General features: G+C 51.3%; 7 protein-coding genes across 7 annotated transcripts; 4 read left to right on the top strand and 3 right to left on the bottom strand.

Moving 5' to 3' along the window:
- Positions 1-862: 862 nt before the first annotated feature.
- On the top strand, positions 863-8002 carry N7468_004433 (CCR4-NOT core subunit CDC39; the record flags this gene model as incomplete). The annotated part of the gene is made up of 8 exons (XM_058473730.1): positions 863-1513; positions 1581-1905; positions 1984-2113; positions 2175-6310; positions 6352-6713; positions 6881-7252; positions 7321-7875; positions 7937-8002. The coding sequence occupies 8 exons, from the start codon at positions 863-865 to the stop codon at positions 8000-8002; spliced, it is 6597 nt and encodes a 2198-aa protein (XP_058332733.1).
- A 532-nt stretch (positions 8003-8534) lies between these two features.
- Positions 8535-8930, top strand: N7468_004434 (uncharacterized protein; the record flags this gene model as incomplete). The annotated part of the gene is made up of 3 exons (XM_058473731.1): positions 8535-8603; positions 8653-8820; positions 8892-8930. The coding sequence occupies 3 exons, from the start codon at positions 8535-8537 to the stop codon at positions 8928-8930; spliced, it is 276 nt and encodes a 91-aa protein (XP_058332734.1).
- A 1176-nt stretch (positions 8931-10106) lies between these two features.
- Positions 10107-12620, top strand: N7468_004435 (uncharacterized protein; the record flags this gene model as incomplete). The annotated part of the gene is made up of 7 exons (XM_058473732.1): positions 10107-10118; positions 10173-10438; positions 10492-11088; positions 11141-11201; positions 11400-12113; positions 12160-12369; positions 12423-12620. 7 exons carry the CDS (start codon positions 10107-10109, stop codon positions 12618-12620), a joined length of 2058 nt encoding a protein of 685 aa, XP_058332735.1.
- Positions 12621-12845: 225 nt separating this feature from the next.
- Positions 12846-14534, bottom strand: N7468_004436 (FAD-dependent oxidoreductase; the record flags this gene model as incomplete). Its single annotated transcript, XM_058473733.1, has 9 exons — positions 12846-13087; positions 13142-13229; positions 13396-13496; positions 13562-13604; positions 13659-13727; positions 13778-13851; positions 13915-14332; positions 14393-14430; positions 14498-14534. The coding sequence occupies 9 exons, from the start codon at positions 14532-14534 to the stop codon at positions 12846-12848; spliced, it is 1110 nt and encodes a 369-aa protein (XP_058332736.1).
- Positions 14535-15890: 1356 nt separating this feature from the next.
- Positions 15891-16713, bottom strand: N7468_004437 (RraA family protein; the record flags this gene model as incomplete). The annotated part of the gene is made up of 3 exons (XM_058473734.1): positions 15891-16160; positions 16265-16594; positions 16660-16713. The coding sequence occupies 3 exons, from the start codon at positions 16711-16713 to the stop codon at positions 15891-15893; spliced, it is 654 nt and encodes a 217-aa protein (XP_058332737.1).
- Positions 16714-17034: 321 nt separating this feature from the next.
- N7468_004438 (GNAT family N-acetyltransferase) lies at positions 17035-17709 on the top strand (the record flags this gene model as incomplete). Its single annotated transcript, XM_058473735.1, has 1 exon — positions 17035-17709. One exon carries the CDS (start codon positions 17035-17037, stop codon positions 17707-17709), a length of 675 nt encoding a protein of 224 aa, XP_058332738.1.
- A 230-nt stretch (positions 17710-17939) lies between these two features.
- Positions 17940-19186, bottom strand: N7468_004439 (uncharacterized protein; the record flags this gene model as incomplete). The annotated part of the gene is made up of 3 exons (XM_058473736.1): positions 17940-18379; positions 18436-18719; positions 18777-19186. The coding sequence occupies 3 exons, from the start codon at positions 19184-19186 to the stop codon at positions 17940-17942; spliced, it is 1134 nt and encodes a 377-aa protein (XP_058332739.1).
- Between the last annotated feature and the right edge of the window lie 76 nt (positions 19187-19262).

Below are 19262 nucleotides of genomic sequence, written 5' to 3' on the forward strand. Positions count from 1 at the left end.
ACAAAGCTTTCATGCTCCCCATGTTTGCTTCTTGTAGTTATACCATCGGTAGGACTATAACGGATGTGGAAATAGTAGTAGCGAAACAGGTTCTCTGAATGAAGTCGAGCTCTTCCAAGGCCCGCGCCATACATATTTCAAAGGTTCTTGGCTCTCATTCTTCAGCGTCAGGTTGGCATTCAATGTTCCACTTTATCAAGAACCTCCCTACTGATCATTCATGACTGAGTGGCGGGGTTTGTATTATCATTATCATCTAGTCTCGAACCCCGATATCCAGTCGTACTGGTATGTGGGATTGAGCTTGAAAGCGGTGGCCTCATGAAGATCCAGCATATGCCTGTCACTCTGGGGGAAGCCCACCTTCCGCTCCGCTCGGCAGAAACGTGACTAAGCAGGGTGCGTGAGAAACTGAGGTATCAAAAGGTGGGGGACATGCATTGAACGAGGAATAGAAGGCTCAGCCTAGGTCATGCGACTCTTCCTGGGGAGAGGGGCTTGATACTCATCTTCTCACTGGGATCTCACGTCTTATCTTTGCATCTTGCTCTGTGGAGTCAGCTCGTTCGTCTCGGGTATCTCCAGCCTAAAGTGCCCAAGCTCCTTCCCCGCCTGAGGCACCAATTCTCCCGACACCTCACTTCGACACACTATCCCTCCGGCTTCTTCTCTCTCCATCGCCTACCTATTCTCTCTTCCCACTCCCCCCTCTCTCCATCCTTTCTTCACCCCACTCCGATTGCCATCCTCTCTCCATTGCGTCACCCCACCTTTCGATCGGTCATTTTGATCGCGTCGGCTGCGCCCACCTTCTTAAAAATCTGTCGTTGGACCATCCAGATCAAATGATCGCGTCTCCTAGATGACCTTCCCTCCTCCTCACCCTTCCGCCCAATCGTCGATTGCTTCTGGCACCGATAAATCTTCCTCGAATAGACCTGAAATTGGTGCCTGGGGTCGGTCCGCGTCGCAGTCTGGCATTCGTCGTGGGTTGACTCCGCTCGCGACTAACCTCTCCTCCGCTCCCTCTGCTTCCTCCCGGGGCTTGGACGCGGGTCCTGGGGTTTCGACACCTTCCTCTTTCTCTGCTGTTCTGAGCTCTTCAAGGGGTCTCTCAGGCGGCAGTCCTAAGCCCGCACACTCCCCGTTCACCGCGCTGGCTGGCTCGCAACAGCAGGCCCAGTCGCTTTCATCACCGAAGTTCCGAGCGCATACCCCTTCCGCAGGGTCTTACTTCGCTTCAACAACAAGCTCCATCACCGGTGGTGGAGGCTCCCGGGGAGGAGGTGGGCCAGGATCTTCGAGAGGTATCGCCTTTTCACCACTCTCGTCCGGCACAACCGTGAACTCACCCACAGGCTTCGCCTCTGACAAGCCCGGCTCGGCGGCTGCTCATTCAAGTCAGTCGTCGTTGACCAAAATATCTATCGCACAGGTCTTCCTGCTCCTTGATTCTATCACCGAGAAAGAAGGCAAGGAAAAGTGGGAGACGAAAGCTGCTCAGATCCACAAGGTACAACTTCTAGACCCCAACTTTGTCCCTCAATCCCCGTACCAACGGGCTAACAACAATTTTTCAGCTTGTTACTTCTAACGGCATGGAGGTCTTCTCAAAATACTTCCGCCGCCTGCTTACCGGCAACGCACCCCAGATCTTCCCTGGAGTGAACAAGTCTGTCGAGAATGCAGGCAACTACCCTCTTCTTGTCCAGGAGATCCAGAAAGTCTCTTCGGATGTCGAGCAAGCACAAAAGATAGCCGAAACAGTGGATACATCAGAGGGTGATATTTTCCGCGATTTTGATCTTTCTACATTCCTTGATCATTTCCGCCTAGATCCTATTGTGAAGGTCGCTCTCGCTTTGGCTTTCAAAATGACCAACAGATCGGACCTTCGCGCTAAAGGTCAGTTCCTGAGCCAAGCATTAACCCACTCCCCGCGTCCTACGTGACTTTGAATCAGTACTAATTATTTTTCACTAGCCGACGCCATCATCTCCAATTCTCTCATGCCATTCTTGCAGAGCTTAGCCAAACCCTCCGAAGTCAACAAGGACTTCCCAAGTTCATTCATCGGCGTTACGATTGAGCGCTTCATTCTCTACCCCCCCCCGTACCTTCACCGACGAGATCAAACGGGACTTGATATACGCGATTAATCTGCGATATCAGAGCGTGGATATGCCATTTGAAGTTTCGTCGGCTCTACAATTGTTCACTTTTGTCGACCCTCGCTATCCTCTTCTGCGTCAGCTTCATCTTAAGGGCCCTCGCGCGACAGCCAGTATCGAGGCAATAACCGAACTTATCAATGCCTCCGGCCCAGAGTGCTGGGGTGAAGATCATCTCGCTAGTGCCCTTCTCTTTGTGACTCTGTCGCAGCAGTGGCAGCGATTCTCACCTGAGAACCTCTTGGCAGCATACACCACTGAGAAGCAAGTCAATTGGTCCCAGTTCTTCAGCTTCTTCGATCGCGAGGGCTTGATTATTGAGCCAAAGCAGTTTGAGAGAATTTATAATGCGCTCCTTGCGTATGTCAAAGCATCAGACGGTGTTCCGCTGGACGTACAGAAGCTATGGGGTGGTGACTGGGAGCACCGTGAGACACAGATCTCTTTTTTGACGGCTTTCATTGCCTCACGAACCGATGTCTCCCAGATTCCCAACCTTCGCGCATCGTTTCCTCACACCTTTTTCGACGACGCCCCGGAGCCTGTCAAAGTACAGGGTGAGCGCGCTGCAAAATCTCCACTCCGCTCTATGGACGCCATAAAGGCGATTTTCGACCTCGCCCTCTTCTCCCAGAGTTCGTGGACTTTCCCCGATAGTCAGCTTTTGATCAAGACCTTGGTTCAGCATGATCTACCTGTTTTCCTAGTGTCGGCTTTAGCTGTTCCGCAACCATGGACAAGTGTGCAGCAAAATTTCGTCCTTCGCACTTTTGTTGTGTTCATCTCCCAGCAAGAAGAGGGCTACCAAGTTGCCCTTCACGGAGCATGGCACCAAGACCGCCAGTGGGTCTCTGAGCAATTGTTCGCTGCATTCACCCAAGATCCAACTGCCACTCCCGTCATTTATGAGCATGCAGCCAATTTCGGCTGGCTTGATTACCTCCTCGGCTTTACTAATGGTCTAGCCTTGGATTTGGCTTGCTATTCTCACCGCAAGAAATCATTCGACCTCGAACAGTGGGTCCGTGCTGCTTCCCAGAAAGGAACGATGGATATGGGCAGTCTCTTGTCGAAATTTCTGCGGATCAAAGCTGAAGATGAAGTCCATGTACAACGAAAGGAGCAGTCGGCCCCACAGATGGTCAGTCTCTCTGTCAAGACTGTTTACACGCTCCTTTCGGTTTTGGAAGAATTCGTCGGTGACCGCGAAAATCTTACCCCCGTGCAACGCATATGTATTCAAACCTACCCGCGTTTGATCAACTATGGCGAGGGCTTTGACGACATTATCGATGCGAATGGCGCGAACGACAACAAACTCCCTGACCATATTGACAAGCAGATGCAAGACTTGTTTGGCAAAATGTATCATGAGGAGCTGTCGTTGAGGGAGATGTTAGAGCTGATGCGGCAGTACAAGACATCGCGCGAGCCTCAGGACCAGGATCTCTTTGCGTGCATGGTACATGGTTTGATTGATGAATACCACTGCTATCACGAATATCCCCTTGAGGCCCTTACCAAGACCGCCGTGATGTTTGGTGGCATCATTAATTTCCGTCTGGTTGATGGTATCACTCTCAAGGTTGGCCTTGGCATGATCCTGGAAGCTGTCCGGGAGCATGAGGTGCATGATCCAATGTTCAAGTTTGGCGTGGAGGCTATTGAACAGTTGATCAACCGTCTTTCCGAGTGGGCTGGTTTCTGTCATCTTCTTCTGCAGATTCCAAACTTGCAAGGAACACCAATTTTTCAGAAGGCAGAGGAGGTTCTCCGAGAGCAAGGAAACCAAGTACTCGACGGTGAAGCTGCAAGCTATGATATCAACTCTGCTGCCTTGACCAACGGTAACCTTGATGACTCCAATGGGGCTGATGGGGCTTCTCGCAAATTTAGATCTATCCAGGTCGGTCCCCCTCTCCGGTCCGAGCTGTATCAAGACCCGGACGAGGAAATCCAGGATAAAATCTTGTTTGTGCTCAACAACGTGTCGGAGCAAAACATCGATGAGAAGTTGAGTGACCTGCGTGAGGTCTTGCGCGACCAGCATCATCAATGGTTTGCCGCATACCTGGTGGAGGAGCGTGCGAAGCTCCAACCCAACTTCCAAAAGCTTTACCTTGACCTCCTTGACCGTATTGGAGACAAGATCCTCTGGGCAGAGGTTCTCCGCGAGACCTATGTTAGCGTTGCAAAGCTACTGAACTCTGAAGGCACTCTGAATTCATCAACTGATCGTGGGCATCTTAAAAATCTGGGTGCTTGGCTTGGCTCATTGACGATCGCTAAAGATAAGCCTGTCAAGCACAAGAATATCTACTTCAAGGGACTTCTTTTAGAAGGCTACGACTCTCAGCGCCTTATGGTGACTATTCCTTTCACGTGTAAGGTCCTGGTGCAAGCAACCAAGTCAACGGTATTCAAGCCTCCGAACCCATGGCTAATGGATATCCTTGGCTTATTGCTTGAACTATACCATTTCGCTGAACTGAAGCTCAATTTGAAATTTGAAATTGAGGTACTTTGCAAAGATCTTGCCCTTGATCACAAGACAATTGAGCCCTCCGTTGTCATCCGTGAGCGCACGGCTCAAGACGAGGAGGCTTTGCCCCCTTCTAATATTCCAGAGGGCTTGGAAGCCTTCGAAGACATGGCGCTCAATCCAATCGGGCAAGGAATCCGCAACGAGAGACTTTCGCCGGCTGCTATCATGTCAACATTGCCAAGTCTTGACAAGATTCTTGTTTTGCCGGCTTCTGCTAGCAGCATGGTTGATCCCGGCGTTTTACGCCAAATTGTCAATCATGCAGTGGAGCGAGCTATCGGTGAGATCATCACCCCTGTGGTTGAGCGCTCTGTGACGATTGCTTCAATCTCAACTGTCCAACTTATCTCAAAGGACTTCGCTATGGAGCCGGATGAGGAGAAAGTGCGTCATGCTGCGGGCATCATGGCTCGACAACTCGCCGGCAGCCTTGCTCTGGTCACTTGCAAGGAGCCACTCAAGGTTAGCATGACAAACTACATCCGGATGACTCAACAGGAGCACCCAGAGCAGCCCATGCCCGAGGGGTTGGTTCTGATGTGTGTCAACGATAACTTGGATGCTGCATGCGGCATTGTGGAAAAGGCTGCTGAGGACAAGTCTGTCCCTGAGATTGAAAAGATGATCGAACCCCAACTTGAGGCGCGCCGTCGTCATCTTGCCACCCGCCCCGATGAGCCATTCATTGATCCATCTATGAACCGCTGGGGCTTGTTCATTCCTGAACCTTACCGCCAAGCCCCTGGTGGTCTCAACAAAGAGCAACTCGCCATCTACGAAGAGTTTGCTCGCCAGTCTCGGGGTTCTGGTGCAGCGCACCCTCAAAATATCTCCACTGATTCTGGCCGCCAGCTCCCTGATATCCTGCAGGAATCATATCCAGCCATTCCGAACCTTTCTACTCCCGCTGAGCAGCCTGCTGTTCCCCACCGAACACCGCAAGCACAACACGCTGTCTCTCAAATCGGTGTTCCCACCAATGGCTTCCTGGATGCTCAAAGCCCGGCTGAAAAGGTTGATGCATTCATCGCTGAGCTTAAGTTGTCTGCTCGCAATGCTTCTGTGGAGCGCCTGAAGGATCTTGATCGCGATACCGAGACGTGGCAAGGATTTCACCAGGTACTACGCCTCATTTTACATTCGGCGAACGGTGAAGAGCTTGCCCGTCTGACTACCATGAAAGTCTGCTCGATACTATATCATGAATCTTCTACTCCCCTGCAGCTCGACGTTCTCGTGCAGCTTCTGGCCAGGCTCTGCGACATGTCCACTTTGATCGCACGGTACGCATGGGCCTTACTGGCGGAGGTTGATGATGACCTATTGTTCAACGCACCAGTTACTGCGGCTCTGATTGAGGCAGGTCTCTTAGACCTTCGCCGTGTGGATGGGGTTTTGTCACGCCTGATCCAGCAGAAGAATGTCGGTGCTGTAGAGCTCCTTGACAATATCATGAGCCGCGTACTTTTGAATGACGAGCCCGCCGTTCTCCGATCTGACTTTATTGCCAGCCTCGAGGCAATTTGCCAATGGCTTAGCGAGGATGGTGATGTCGCACCAGCTTTGGAATTGATTCGCAAGCTGCAGGACAAGGGTATCCCGAGGTTGTGGCTCCTCTTCTTAGTACTGACGTAGGCCGTGCCCAAGCCAAACGTGACCAAATGGAGTACGTCTTCAACGAGTGGGTCAATATTTATAAGTCCAGCTGTGTCACCGACCAGGCTTATTATGCATTCCTTCAAGCCCTGCACGATCGCCAAGTGATGAACAATGCCGAAGATTCGACCCTTTTTTTCCGCCTCACCATCGATATTTCCGTCACCATGTTTGAGCACGAATCACAGGCTCCCGGCGGTAGCCCTGAGGATGCCTTCCTTCACATTGATGGCCTGGCCAAGCTAATTATTCTTCTGGTCAAGTTCCAAGGTGAAAGCTCTGGTGCAGTCAAGGGTAACAAGGCTTCTTACTTTGGCTCCATTCTTTCGACGCTGGTTTTGGTCCTCAACCATCATTATGTCATGCGGGGGAGAGGGTTCCAACCAGCGTGTGTTCTTCCGCTTGTTCTCCAGTATCCTCTGCGAATACTCCCTCGCCGGGCTCCAGGATCACGCAGAGCACAAGGAAATGATCTTTGCCCTTTGCTCAGCGGCTCTTATCACTCCAGCCTCGCTATGTCCCAGGATTCGTCTATGGCTGGCTGGCTCTTGTTTCCCACCGCGTGTTCATGTCAGACATGCTTAACATGCCGGAACGTGCAGGATGGGCACCTTACTGTGAGATCATGCAAGCCTTGCTTTCATTCATTGGAGAGCAGCTCAAGGCTACTAGCGTGTCCTATGTCGCCAGGGACTTGTACAAGGGCGTTCTTCGTGTCCTGCTTGTCCTGCACCACGACTTCCCCGAGTTTGTTGCGGAGAATCACTTCCAGTTCTGCAATGTGATCCCCGCTCACTGCGCACAGCTTCGCAACCTCGTCCTCAGTGCCTACCCATCATCCTTCGCGAAGCTCCCGGATCCTTTCCGTGAGGGCCTCAAGGTGGAACGCATTGAGGAGATGCGAGAGATCCCTCAGATTGCAGGGACATTGCCACTCCTTTGGAGCAGGCGAATATCAAGCGCATTGTGGATGCCGTCCTCCAAGGTGGCGAAGTCTCGGAGAACGTGGCACAGCAACTCTATGACGCCGTTTCGAGCCCTGAAACTCGCGACACGGCACTATTCTACGTGCCCATCGAGGTGGATATTGTGCTCATCAACGCTCTTGTTTTGTACATCGGCCAGCAGGCAGCTCTTGAGCATGCCTCGAAGAGTGATCCTCGCAGTGCATTCGAAAACTCAACCCACTCTGCCCTTCTGGAGAAGATTGCTCAGATCATGCAGCCAGAGGCTCGCTATTACCTTTTGAGTGCTATGGCGAACCAGCTCCGGTATCCGAACAGCCACACCTACTTTTTCAGCTTCACCATTCTGCGCTTATTTGGCGTAGACCTTTCTGACCAGGACGAGTCGGATATCCGCCAGCAGATCATCCGTGTGTTGCTGGAGCGTCTTATTGTCCACCGACCACACCCATGGGGCTTGATCATAACCCTGCAAGAGCTGCTTCAGAACCGGAGCTACTCCTTCTTCCATCTTCCCTTCATCCAAGCGGCGCCTGAGGTATGTTCCTGGCTTGTCCAATATTTCTAATTTTTTTCCTTTTATTGACTCTTCCTCCCAGATCGGTCGCCTCTTCGATGCTCTCCTCCAGCACATCCAGCAACAGAGCCCTCGCCCTCTGGCGTAAGCTGCTTTTTCTCCCTCCGCACACTTTCACGACCAGACATCATTTGATGTGCCCATTTCTTCTTCCTCATTGTACTTTTCTTCTTCTTTTGTGCCATGGGGGGTTTTTGCTTTCTCGTTTCTATTTCCTTTTATTGTCTCATGTTACGGCCGGGATTTGCCATGGGGATGGTTGCATCTTTCCTATTCGTGTCACGACTTCCTCATGACCTTGAGATACTATGATTTTTTTTTTTTTCGCGTTCCACAGCCGCTCGCGACCTGTAATGATAAGATCGTAAAAGCTGGAGTCTTTGCATTTACGGGTTGGGCTTAATTCAAATTATTATTATCATCTCAAGTATGATCCCTGAACGTAGCTTTACATAACTTGAAAGTGTGGTATGGCCTGTGTGATCGCATAATAGGGCTCTTTAAAACCTTGGAACCTGTCAGCTACCCAGGTGCGATGCTGAATGTGTCCGAGCGATAAGCCAGGTGGGCCCGCATCTGCCGAGCAACTTCCAGGGTTCCCCTTCTCTCCGCAAGCCACAATGGCAGGATCAGAATACAGTGATGACGAAATCTACGAAGAAGGTCCATCATCGCAAGCGATTGTGCTGGTATGAATGATCTTCTAGCCTAGCAACACACCCTACTAACACAACACAGGACGCGCTCCTGACACCATTCCGCGTGCTCTTCTCCAAAACCGCGCTCCGCATCTACCTAAACATCCTCCTCTTCAGCGTCGCAACTGTGGTATTACTTGGTATCTCCAGCATTGCGTATGGGATCTTCTACTTCAGGTTCATCCCAACGGTTGGCGTCGACAGAGAAGTCCATCTACAATTTGGGTACCCCAACGCCCCCACTTCCCATTCCGACATCCATAGACTAACCTCCCACAGGGACGGCCATCCCTGGGGAACCGCCTCATTCGGCTCTGAATTCGCCCACTCGCAGCCATACGATGTCGCCGTCACCCTCGACATGCCTCGTACCCCCGCCAATCTTGACGCGGGGAATTTCATGCTCGATCTCACCCTTCACTCTTGCCAGCAGGGCTCCTCCGTGCTCCCCACCTCTTCCAGCTCCTTGACCACGATCTCACAGACCCGTCGGCCAGCTATCTTGGCTTACTCGTCGCCTTTGGTTGATTTGGCCCGCAGGTTGCTGCGCTTGCCGCTCTACGTTTTGGGATTGCGTCGCGAAGCAGAGAAGCTGGAAGTGTCTATGGGAGAGAAGATTGAGTTCGCGCGAGGAGCGTGTAATCTACCGCAATCCCTGCGGTTGGAGATCCAGAGCGAGACCAAGATGCAGATATACTCTGCACAAGTGGCATTCCGGGCGCGGTTTACCGGGCTGCGGTATGTTTTGCTCTTAATATTATACGTTTTCGTCTTTTTATATGGACTTCTTGCTAATACCCCGGTATAGCTGGTTTATGTACCGATGGAAGGTTACTTCATTCATCGTCTTCAGCAGTTTCTTCTGGAGTGTCTCAATGGCTTCGGCTAGCGTGACCTGGGCCGTACTTACCTGGGTGGTACATACCCAGCCTGGAGCTGATAGGGTCAAGGATGAGGATCAAGAGCTGCTCAAGAATGAGCCAGAAGAAGCAGATCATGAATCTGGCAAAGATGTTGAGGTTAAGAAGGAGCCGGAGCAGGAAGAGAGCAGCTCCTTGCTACAGAGGTTCCCCACCAACGATGATGACGGTCTAGGCTCTGGTTTGGAGAGCGCAGAGGCACGCGGGCTCCAGAGGAGACGGAGCCATCGGCGAGAGGGTGATCATGATTCATGATTGTTTGGTGTCTTCCAGAAAAGTATGCGCATCTCGATCGTGTTAGTCCTAAACTACCCGCACCGGGTCAGCTTATTCAATGCCACAGCTTTTGGACAGAGTGTCAAGTCAGATATCAAGTCAGATAAATGAATCTCTCCATTCGTAGGTCGAAACGGCGCACGAGAACGATCACTGTTTCGTCGGCTTACAGAACGTTGTTTTGGGTATTAGAACTATAGAGTGGAGTATGACGTGCCCAGGCCCAAGTTGATGCGGATAAAGTCGCCCCGCGGTATCGGAATATTCTGCCCCTCCAACTCTCCCACCCCAATTCACCATGCATATCCTGGTAAGTACTCCTGGGGCTCATTCGATTCCGACGCGATGGCTCATGAGTCAGTAGGTTACCAATGATGACGGGCCTCCGTCCAACCTGTCGTCGCCCCATGTGCACTCCCTCGTCCAGAAACTCCAAGCCGCCGGTCACACGGTCTCGGTCATCCTGCCGCACCAGCAGCGATCATGGATCGGCAAGGCCCATATGATTGGAGCATCTGTCAAGCCAACCTACTTCCGCCCAGGAACTCTACACAAAGATGACGGCACCGTACACCATCTGCCGCGGGCAGCGACGGTGAGCCCGACGACGGGGGCGACGAATGGATCCTGGTCGACTCGACCCTGCAGCTTGCGTGCAGATCGGTCTGTACCACTACTTCCAGGAACGGGGGCCCCATCGACTTGGTTGTGTCAGGACCGAATTATGGGCGGAACACGACCGCGCTGTTCGCCTTGTCAAGTGGAACCATCGGTGCCGCCATGGAAGCCGCTGTCTGTGGCAAGCGCTCTATCGCGTTGTCCTTCGCCTACAGCTCTCGTGACAATGACCCCGACGTCATTGCCGAGGCATCGATCCACTCTGTGCGTCTGATTGAGTATCTTTATGCCAATTGGGCTCCCGACGTGGATCTCTACAATGTGAACGTTCCGCTTGAGCCTGGCGTGAGCAAGAACAAGGTCCTCTACACTGATATGCTGATCAACAAGTGGAAGTCTGGAAGCTGTTTTCAGGCAGTAGAGCCGACGGTGGGTGGAGACGCGGAGCTTGATGAGCAGCGCTTGCGCATCCACGAGGCAGTCGGTGACAATGTGAAGGTGGACGAATCGGCTGTGCGAAAGGGCGGTGCTTCGACGGAAGGAAAATCCCGATTTCAACACAAGCACTTCAAGTGGGCACCTAATCTCAAGGATGTGTACCAAAGTGTCGAGGAGAGTACACCAGGAAATGACGGCTGGGCCGTGAAGAATGAGATTACTAGGTCAGTATGCCCTGCGGCATCCGGAAAGAGAGCTCTACTAATTTTATCGCAGCGTCACGCCTTTGAAAGCGAGCTTTATGCATGCACCCGGCTTTACGGGGGGAGATCCAGCTGTGAGTGGAGAATCTGGCATTATGGTTGCATCTTTCTTTTGTCAGATATACAGGGACCATGTGCTTGAAAGTTATCTGGTATTAGCTGATAGACGCCATGCCCCCCCCCAACCCGCAACTCCTAATTTTTGATACGTCTTTTTCTCTTATGGTATGAGATGGTTCTGATAGAGAAGAGCATGTAGATTCAGCAATCAGCCTACGATATACTCCATTGTCGACTGTGACGATCCCTATGTTCAAGATCTCGTGGACCGAGCATTGAATCGACGCATGGGTGATAGTATCCGACCCCAGCGCATTTCATCCGTCTCAGATCTGCCGAACTCGTCAGCACCTTTGTTCCAATACCGGGAGTACGAACGATTAGACTTCGAACACGCGTTGTCGGAATCGTCAACATCCCTCGTAAGCGCATACATCATCCGGAAAGCTCTCATTCGCAAACACTATCTCTCAAACACAGTCGCCAACTGGATATCAAAGCACCCCGATAGTGTTTTAAAACACCATTTCAAACCGGCATTCGACTTCGAACTAGACTACGCAGAGTTCCTCGACGAGGCCCTTCTTGAAGCCTACGAACTCAACGAAAGTCTCCAGAAGAACGAAGAACGCGCGGAGTCCGAAAAAGAATGGTGGATTCTCAAACCAGGCATGAGCGACCGTGGCCAAGGAATCCGACTTTTCAACAGTGAAGACCAACTGCGCGAGATCTTTGAAGAATGGGAAGAAGACTCTGATGACGAGAGCGGATCCGAGAAACCGGAAGACGAAGAAAAGCTTGAGGTCTCCGCCGCTCACGATGCCGGCGTGGTCACCTCCCAGCTCCGCCACTTCCTTGCACAGCCCTACATTGACCCCCCCGCTGCTTCTGCCTTCTTCTTCAAACCGGAAATTCCACATTCGCACGTACGTGCTCGCGGCGGGGGCCCTCAAGGTCTACGTTTTCAAAGAGATGCTCGCCCTCTTCGCCGCGAAGCCCTATTGTGCTCCACACGAGGAGGACGACGAAGTCAAGGATCTCGCGCGCCATCTTACCAATACCTGTTTCCAGGAGGGCGGTAGCTCGAACGAGGGCAGTGTGCGCCGTTTCTGGGACCTGGATCATCATGTTCCCGGGTTGGCGGATGACTGGAAAGAGCAGATTTTCTCGCAGATCTGTGCGGTAACCGGCGAGATCTTTGAAGCGGCAGCACGGGCATGATGGTCCATTTTCAGACGCTCCCGAATGCATTTGAGCTGTTCGGCGTCGACTTTTTGGTTGATAGTAGTGGGAATGCGTGGCTGCTGGAGATGAACGCCTACCCTGATTTTGGGCAAACTGGAGAGGCTTTGAAGGAGGTTGTTGTTGGGCGCTTGTTTGAGGAGACCATCGATGTTGCTGTGAAGCCATTTTTTGGTCTGGGGGGGGCCTGAGAAGGAGGGTGATATGAAGTTGGTCAAGGAGCTGGATTTAGGCAGACGGGCATAGATGGAAATAGGGAAATAAAATAGAGATATGGTGGGCATAAGGTGTTCGGTTAGGCTTCCTCTTCGAGACAATGAGACAAAAGCGTCACTTCTGATTTATCTAATGGCTATATGATATGTTTACTTCGAACCCAGACTCGGCTTTGAGACCCATGGGGTCAGACCCAGGTCCTATTGAGTAGTCTTCTTGTAGCCGCTTTTCATGAGAGGGCCCTCCATTAGTGTGTCCCAGTGATGATAGGAGTACATCTGTTTGAGAGATAGGTCGATGTCGGTCTTTCCGCGTTCGTATGTCGACTGTCCGTACGAATCCAACGCGGATTTCAGGTCCTGGTCTTCCTGCACGGTCTTTGTGATTATATCGACCAGGGTCTCGGCATCTTGAATAGCACTGTTCAAGCCCTGTGCTCGGTCTACAGTTCGTCTATCTCAGTCAAATCTCGTGACCTCCACGGTTGGATACTTACGGGGTGTCATTGGGTGTGCTGCATCGCCAGCGAGAGTCGCCCGGCCGTCAAGGTTATCCCAGGGACAGATCCTTCCCCAGTAGCGGTACTATTCGCTCATTAGATCTTGAAGGATTGAAAAACCAGAGGAATTCCATCCAAAGGTGCGGACTCGCTATTCACCTTCTCTGCACTAACGTGAATATCATCGGTCGTCCATTCCCCGATTGATCGCCACGGTTCACAGTACGAGGATAAGTACTCCTTCATCAAACGCCGCGTCTCTTCAGGGACGGAACAGGATCTTTGCCCCAGACAGAGACCGAGATCTGGAAAACCCAAGTCTCTGGCTTCTGGGGATCAACAATATCAACCACTTTTTAGCGAGTTAGGATGTGAGGCTGAAAGCGAAAGGGGAGTCGAAGCTACTGAGAAACTGACCAGTGGCAAAAAGGAAAGAACTGAGCTTTGGGTGCGGAAGAAGCTGCAGGCCGTGGATTAGCAACGAAGCCCACGCAACCTCTCTGGTATGACTAACCTGCGCAATGGGATGTATCCTCTCTCGAACAAACAGGGCTTGTTCTCTGGGAAATGACCGGAAGATGCTCTGCATGCCATTAGCCAGGTGCCTACGGGAGGAAGAACTAGGTTACATACTATACATGTAGTAGGGGTTTCATCCAGTACACCCGCACCCGAGGGGACCAAGTGATCTCGAACTGCGCTTCGCGCTATTTAGCAGGTCAGCAGAGACCTTGTTGGAAGAGCTCAAGTGGAAGAAATGGGGCTGATACCTCCATCAGCTCCAATGACCAGCGATCCCCTAGCACTTAGCTCTACATCATTGAATACAGCAACAACACTGCCGCCCTCCACCTTGAGATCAGTCAAGCGCTTTTCGAAGTTGATCTCGATGCCAGCTGTGAGGAGATTACGAAGCTTGCCTCGCACCACTCGCTTAGGATTTGACATTGGAACTTGGGCCAACAGTTCTCCAGTGGCACCATTGACGATCGGAATCTGCGAAGCAATATTTGCGTCGATCTCTTCCCATCTGTTGGTATAGGTTGTAGACAAGAGGCTGTACACGCCTGGTGGGAGAAGCTTCTCAATCAGAGGAAGAGACCAGTGTAATGCCATCGACCACTGCCCTGACCTTGCTTTGTACTCTCTTTCTGAGTACCGTTCATAGATTGTTGAACTGATGCCTGCCTATATGGACGTCGCGAAAGTCAGAAACTATGGTGACTTCGCAACAAGGGCGGTAGGCACCTTTTTCAAGCCTTGTGCGATAAAGAGGCCCGTGGCGCCTACAAATCTCATACATTAATCAAGCTGATCTGTTCTTCAGATATTATTCACATTGGGGCGCTTTACCAGCTCCAATAATGAGGATGTGGAGGTTATCGCCCATGTTGACACGCGGCTAAGATAACACTTGTGGTATATTGTGGCCTCTGTGGTCGAAATATGGGGTTCAAATATAAAGAACGTGTGCTTGAAGCCTCTATGCCAGAATGCAGTGAGTCTGTTTATATTCTAATCCTCCACCCTCGTGGATTCGGTTGCGGGTGGGGTTCTCCGAACAACCGAACGGGTCAATCTGCAACTTTCGCCTCTTCGGCTTTAACAACCACCGAGACGCTAACGTTTCACTGCATGCTTGGGCCTCCAGTACCGTGAGGATGGGCTCCTGCTGATATGCGTGAGGATGTATCAATGCAGGGCTCTGTGGTACTATATTTCCCCTTCAAGCTGTATTCCCACTGATCTTCGGGCGTTCCAGGATCGGGACTATCCTAGGAAGCATGAGCCAATCATTCGTGGACTATCCACCAAAATAACCTGGCAATCTATGGAGTCTGAACAGTCCGATTCGTATTCTTGGTGGCTAGTCTTCCTCGTCTTCGTACCATCTTCATCTCCATTGCGCTTGAATGAAGGAGAGTTGCTTCAACAGTCTCGGCAGAGGAGGAGGGGGTCGGAACCTCAGTTGAAGACAACTCCTAGTGCAATAGGGGTCAAAAGTCCGTGTGCATACCGATTCACCTACCCCATCAAATACTGATGTACATTCACGGTTACATATCCTACACCACCAATCCTTATTGGATCGTACTAAGAATATATATATATTGAATAATCAGAGGTATATACAGACTTCTCTTGCTTAATCTCTTGTCTAATAACCCTGATTCGTATACAATCAATCCATCCTTCTTCCTATATTCAATATTAATATATCAATCTTCGTCTGGTCTAGCATATCCTATATCGCATTAATACACTCTTTAAAATAAGCCAGATCCTCTTCAGATCCTCCTCAGATCCTCCTATCTATATAAGGTCTTTAAATATACAAAAAAGTTAACATTTTAATACTTTCCAGACCAGTTAAATAAGACTAAGATCAGGCGAGTATCCAGGCCAATCTTTAATATATATCCTGTGCTCTTTAAACCAAACCTGTATATCTTTCGCTATAAAGATATTTTTATTATTTTGCTAAAATGTCATTTCAAACTGATAGTGATCGACGCCATGGGGAGGTGTCGGAGAAAAAATGAAAACGTGGGTGGTTGTTAGAGTGATGGTAATGGGGGCCGAGTGCACACAGACTTCTGGCCGGGTGGTGTAGTAGAATTATTATCCATTCTCATCCGCTCAAATGGCCTACATCCTATGAAGCAGCACACTGAATGTTGGAAACGAGAAACGAGAAACGAGGCCCCCGCAAGGCATTCGAGGTGTCGGAGGTGTCAAGCTCGACCTATTTTCGTAGTCGTTTAAGAGTTGGACCCATTGCTTCGCCAGCTCGCAGCGCTTCCATTGTCTTTTCATCAATTTCAAATCGCTCCTGGCAAAGCTCGACGACTTGCTCTAGGAGAGAAGGCGGTACAACGACCACGCCATTCTCATCGCCAACCAGGATATCCTTGGGGTAGACCCAAAGGTCGCCCTTGAATTGCAAGGGGACATTGATTTCGGAAGCCCGCGTGTACCCATTAGACCCCAAAACTGCAGTTCCTCGAGCAAAGACCTAGTCATCCTTTAGTGTCATCCTTATGATTAACCGCAGGAAATCAAAGGGGTTTGTTGATTTCCAGAATCCTGATGTGTGAAGGGGGGGGGGGGAATCCTCACCGGAAATCCCATATCGCGGTGCTCCTGCGCATCCCTTACACGGCCGTCGACCATCACCCCAAGACTCTTGAGTTGCTGTGCACGCGTGGACATCAAACCGCCCCAGCAGGCTGAGGGCAGCCCCTTAGGCTGCTGGATGTACATGATGTGGCCAGCCTCGTTGGCATCTGCAAAGTGCAACGGCGGCGTCGGCCCAGGGCTGTTAGTCTCCACCATCTTGACAGTAATCGCTGGGCCATAAATGCTTGTGCCAGCACCTGGCGAGATCATCTGGAGGCCATCCAGGAAGCCGCCATAGGGCTGCTTGAGCTTCACCAGTGCATCGCCAATCTAGGGACCTCAAAGTTCGTCATTTCTTTTTCCGGATCAAGTAAGCCTGGCTGAGGAGGACATACGTCGCAAGTGGTAAAGCGCTTGAGACCCTGCAGGGCCTTGGTAATTGCAGTCATGCTGCAGGTGTGGGGGAGGGGAAGGTAAGCTTACCATATCAGAAATCACGTCTTCCAAGGTTATCAACGCGGCTTTTCCTCCCCCACATGCTCCGAGCCGCCGATCTGCAGTCGTGATTCGACACTTTCCCCGAGGGGGGCTCTGAGTCAATTCTTGGTACAAGGATCCAATCTATAAGGCTGTTAAAAGTGAAATTGAAATAGGCGTGGTCTCCGCTGGAATATCAATTGCCATTGATTCTCACCCTGTACTTCTTAAGCCTCGTCAATCCTTCAACTTGATCACCACATTCAGCGCCAGTACTTCTCAATACCGCAACAATGGGGGTCGGAGTTCCCGTGGATGCACACCCTGCGAAAGCACCATCTCCATCACCTGTGGATGGTCGAGCTGTCTATCTGGAAAAGCTCGAGCCTCGGCATGCAGATGATCTGTGGGAGGCCCTTGGCCCTCAGGAGTACAGTGGCATCTGGGACTACATCCCTGACGGTCCATTTCCCCACAAAGAGTCTTTCGTCCTATTCATTGAGCACATTTCGCGGTCTGCAGACCCATACCTATACTGTCTAATTGACAAGGCCCGCGGCAAAGCCGTTGGCTTCTTCTCGCTCATGCGCATCGACCAGAAGAACCGCGTCATCGAGATCGGGTATGTTGTATTCTCGCCGCTGTTGCAGCGCACTACTGCAGCCACGGAGGCTGTGTACCTACTCGCCAAGAAGATTTTCGAGGAGTTGGACTACCGGCGTTTTGAGTGGAAATGCAATAACTTGAACGAGGCGTCAAAGCGTGCTGCGCTGCGCTATGGTTTTACCTTCGAGGGTGTCTTTCGTCAACATATGATTGTCAAGGGCCATAATCGGGATACTGCTTGGTTCTCTATCCTCGATTCTGAATGGCCAGCTGTGCGTGGTGCTTTTGAGAAGTGGCTAGACCCTAAGAATTTCGATGCCGACGGGAAGCAGATCCAAAGTCTGGCCTCGTTGCGCGGCTAAAGGGATATATACAAGGTAATAGAATTATGCAATAGCGGCTATCACGGAGAATCTATTCTCGATAGATGGAATATTATAGAATGACGCTTCGCTTTTCCCGAAATGGCTATAATATCAGGGGTCATCAAAATGTAAAACAAACATCATGGCTCTGTCTCAGGTAAGTCGCAGGCGCTAAGTAAGAACAACTGGAAGCATATTTGGCATCGTATTGAGCCTGCTGCATTCTCTCAGCCAAATCGTTGTTTGGCCAACGCCTGCAGCCAACCAATCGTCTCTTCCTCCTTCTGGCGATACTGTTGAACGCGTTCCTCGCGCTCAGCCGCCCGCGCTCGAAGAATTTCCTCTCTCCGAAGCTCGCGCTCATTCTTCTTGCGCTGCTCCCTTTCTTTTTCGCGCTTCAGTGCAGCAAGATCATTCTCGCCCGAACCCATCAATTGTTCATCGGGCGCGGCTTCCGGAGAGCCGCCGCGCTGGGCCTCGGCAAATGACTTATTCGCAGCTGCCGCCTCTCGGCGCTTCTCGAGCTGCCGCTCGCGAGTTCCAGGTTCTGCGCGAGGTGCGATTTCATTTTCGATGTACTTGTGTTCGGCTTTGTGGGAGCGCAGCTCGTTGCGATATTTTTGGCGAGACTCGTGGCGTGCGGCAATGGCATCTTCCATTGCAGTTTCTATCGCAAAATGTCAGATGAAAATCAAGGAGGACCTTTCATAATAGTAGCCTTACCTCTTTTCAGTTCGATATCTTGCGTATTGGGCATCGTCGGTCCTGAATGAGCCACTTGTCGAGTGTACCCTGAGTTTGGGAGTTTCGGTCCGTACTCATCGTCCTCATCTTCGTCCTCGCTCCTAGGTTGCGCCGATCTATCCGTTTCTTGTGGCCTACCACCGAGGGTATAATCTGGTGAATCTGGGCGCATGGTGGAGGCCCGGGGTTGCTCGGATGCTGCTTGGCGAGCTCTCTCCAATGTAGCTGGGTCGTACCATCCTTCAGCCAGTTCACCGCGGTTCCTAGAGTACCATTAGCCCAACCGTTTGAGGCGTTGACGAAGTTTCCTCGAGGCTTACCATTTTCGGATAAAGCTCTTCCACCGCCCTTTGATCTCCTCTTCTGGCAATTCGTCGAGGAAAAGCCCTTTTTGAATGTCGAGGTACATGGCGAACATTGGCTTGTACACCTCCAAGTCCCGCCTTGAGAGTTCCCGGGCATTCAGTGGGAGAATGACAGGCGCTGATGAAGGTTCTTTGCTCCCACGATGATGGTAGTCCCGGTCTCTGTCATGACGGTGATGGCGGTCTGATTTGTGTCTATCGGATCGGTAGGGTGAACGTGAGCGCGAGTGGTCGCGGTGTCGGTGCCGGCGAGAACTCGAATGATCATCATGATGGCGGCTCCGATGGCTCCGATGGCTGTGACGGTCGTCACTGTCTTGCTTCGATGTAAATGGGGAACGCGACCGGTGAGAGGGAGACGGCATTGTTACTGATTGGGGACTGAAAGAGATCCGGAGGAAAAGAAGGTCGCCCTTCGAGAAACTTTGCCCGCACATTGAT

Source organism: Penicillium chermesinum (genome assembly GCF_028974085.1).
Source record: "Penicillium chermesinum strain IBT 19713 chromosome Unknown utg000003l:1.0-5111272.0:1.0-5115320.0, whole genome shotgun sequence".
NCBI lineage: Eukaryota > Fungi > Ascomycota > Eurotiomycetes > Eurotiales > Aspergillaceae > Penicillium > Penicillium chermesinum.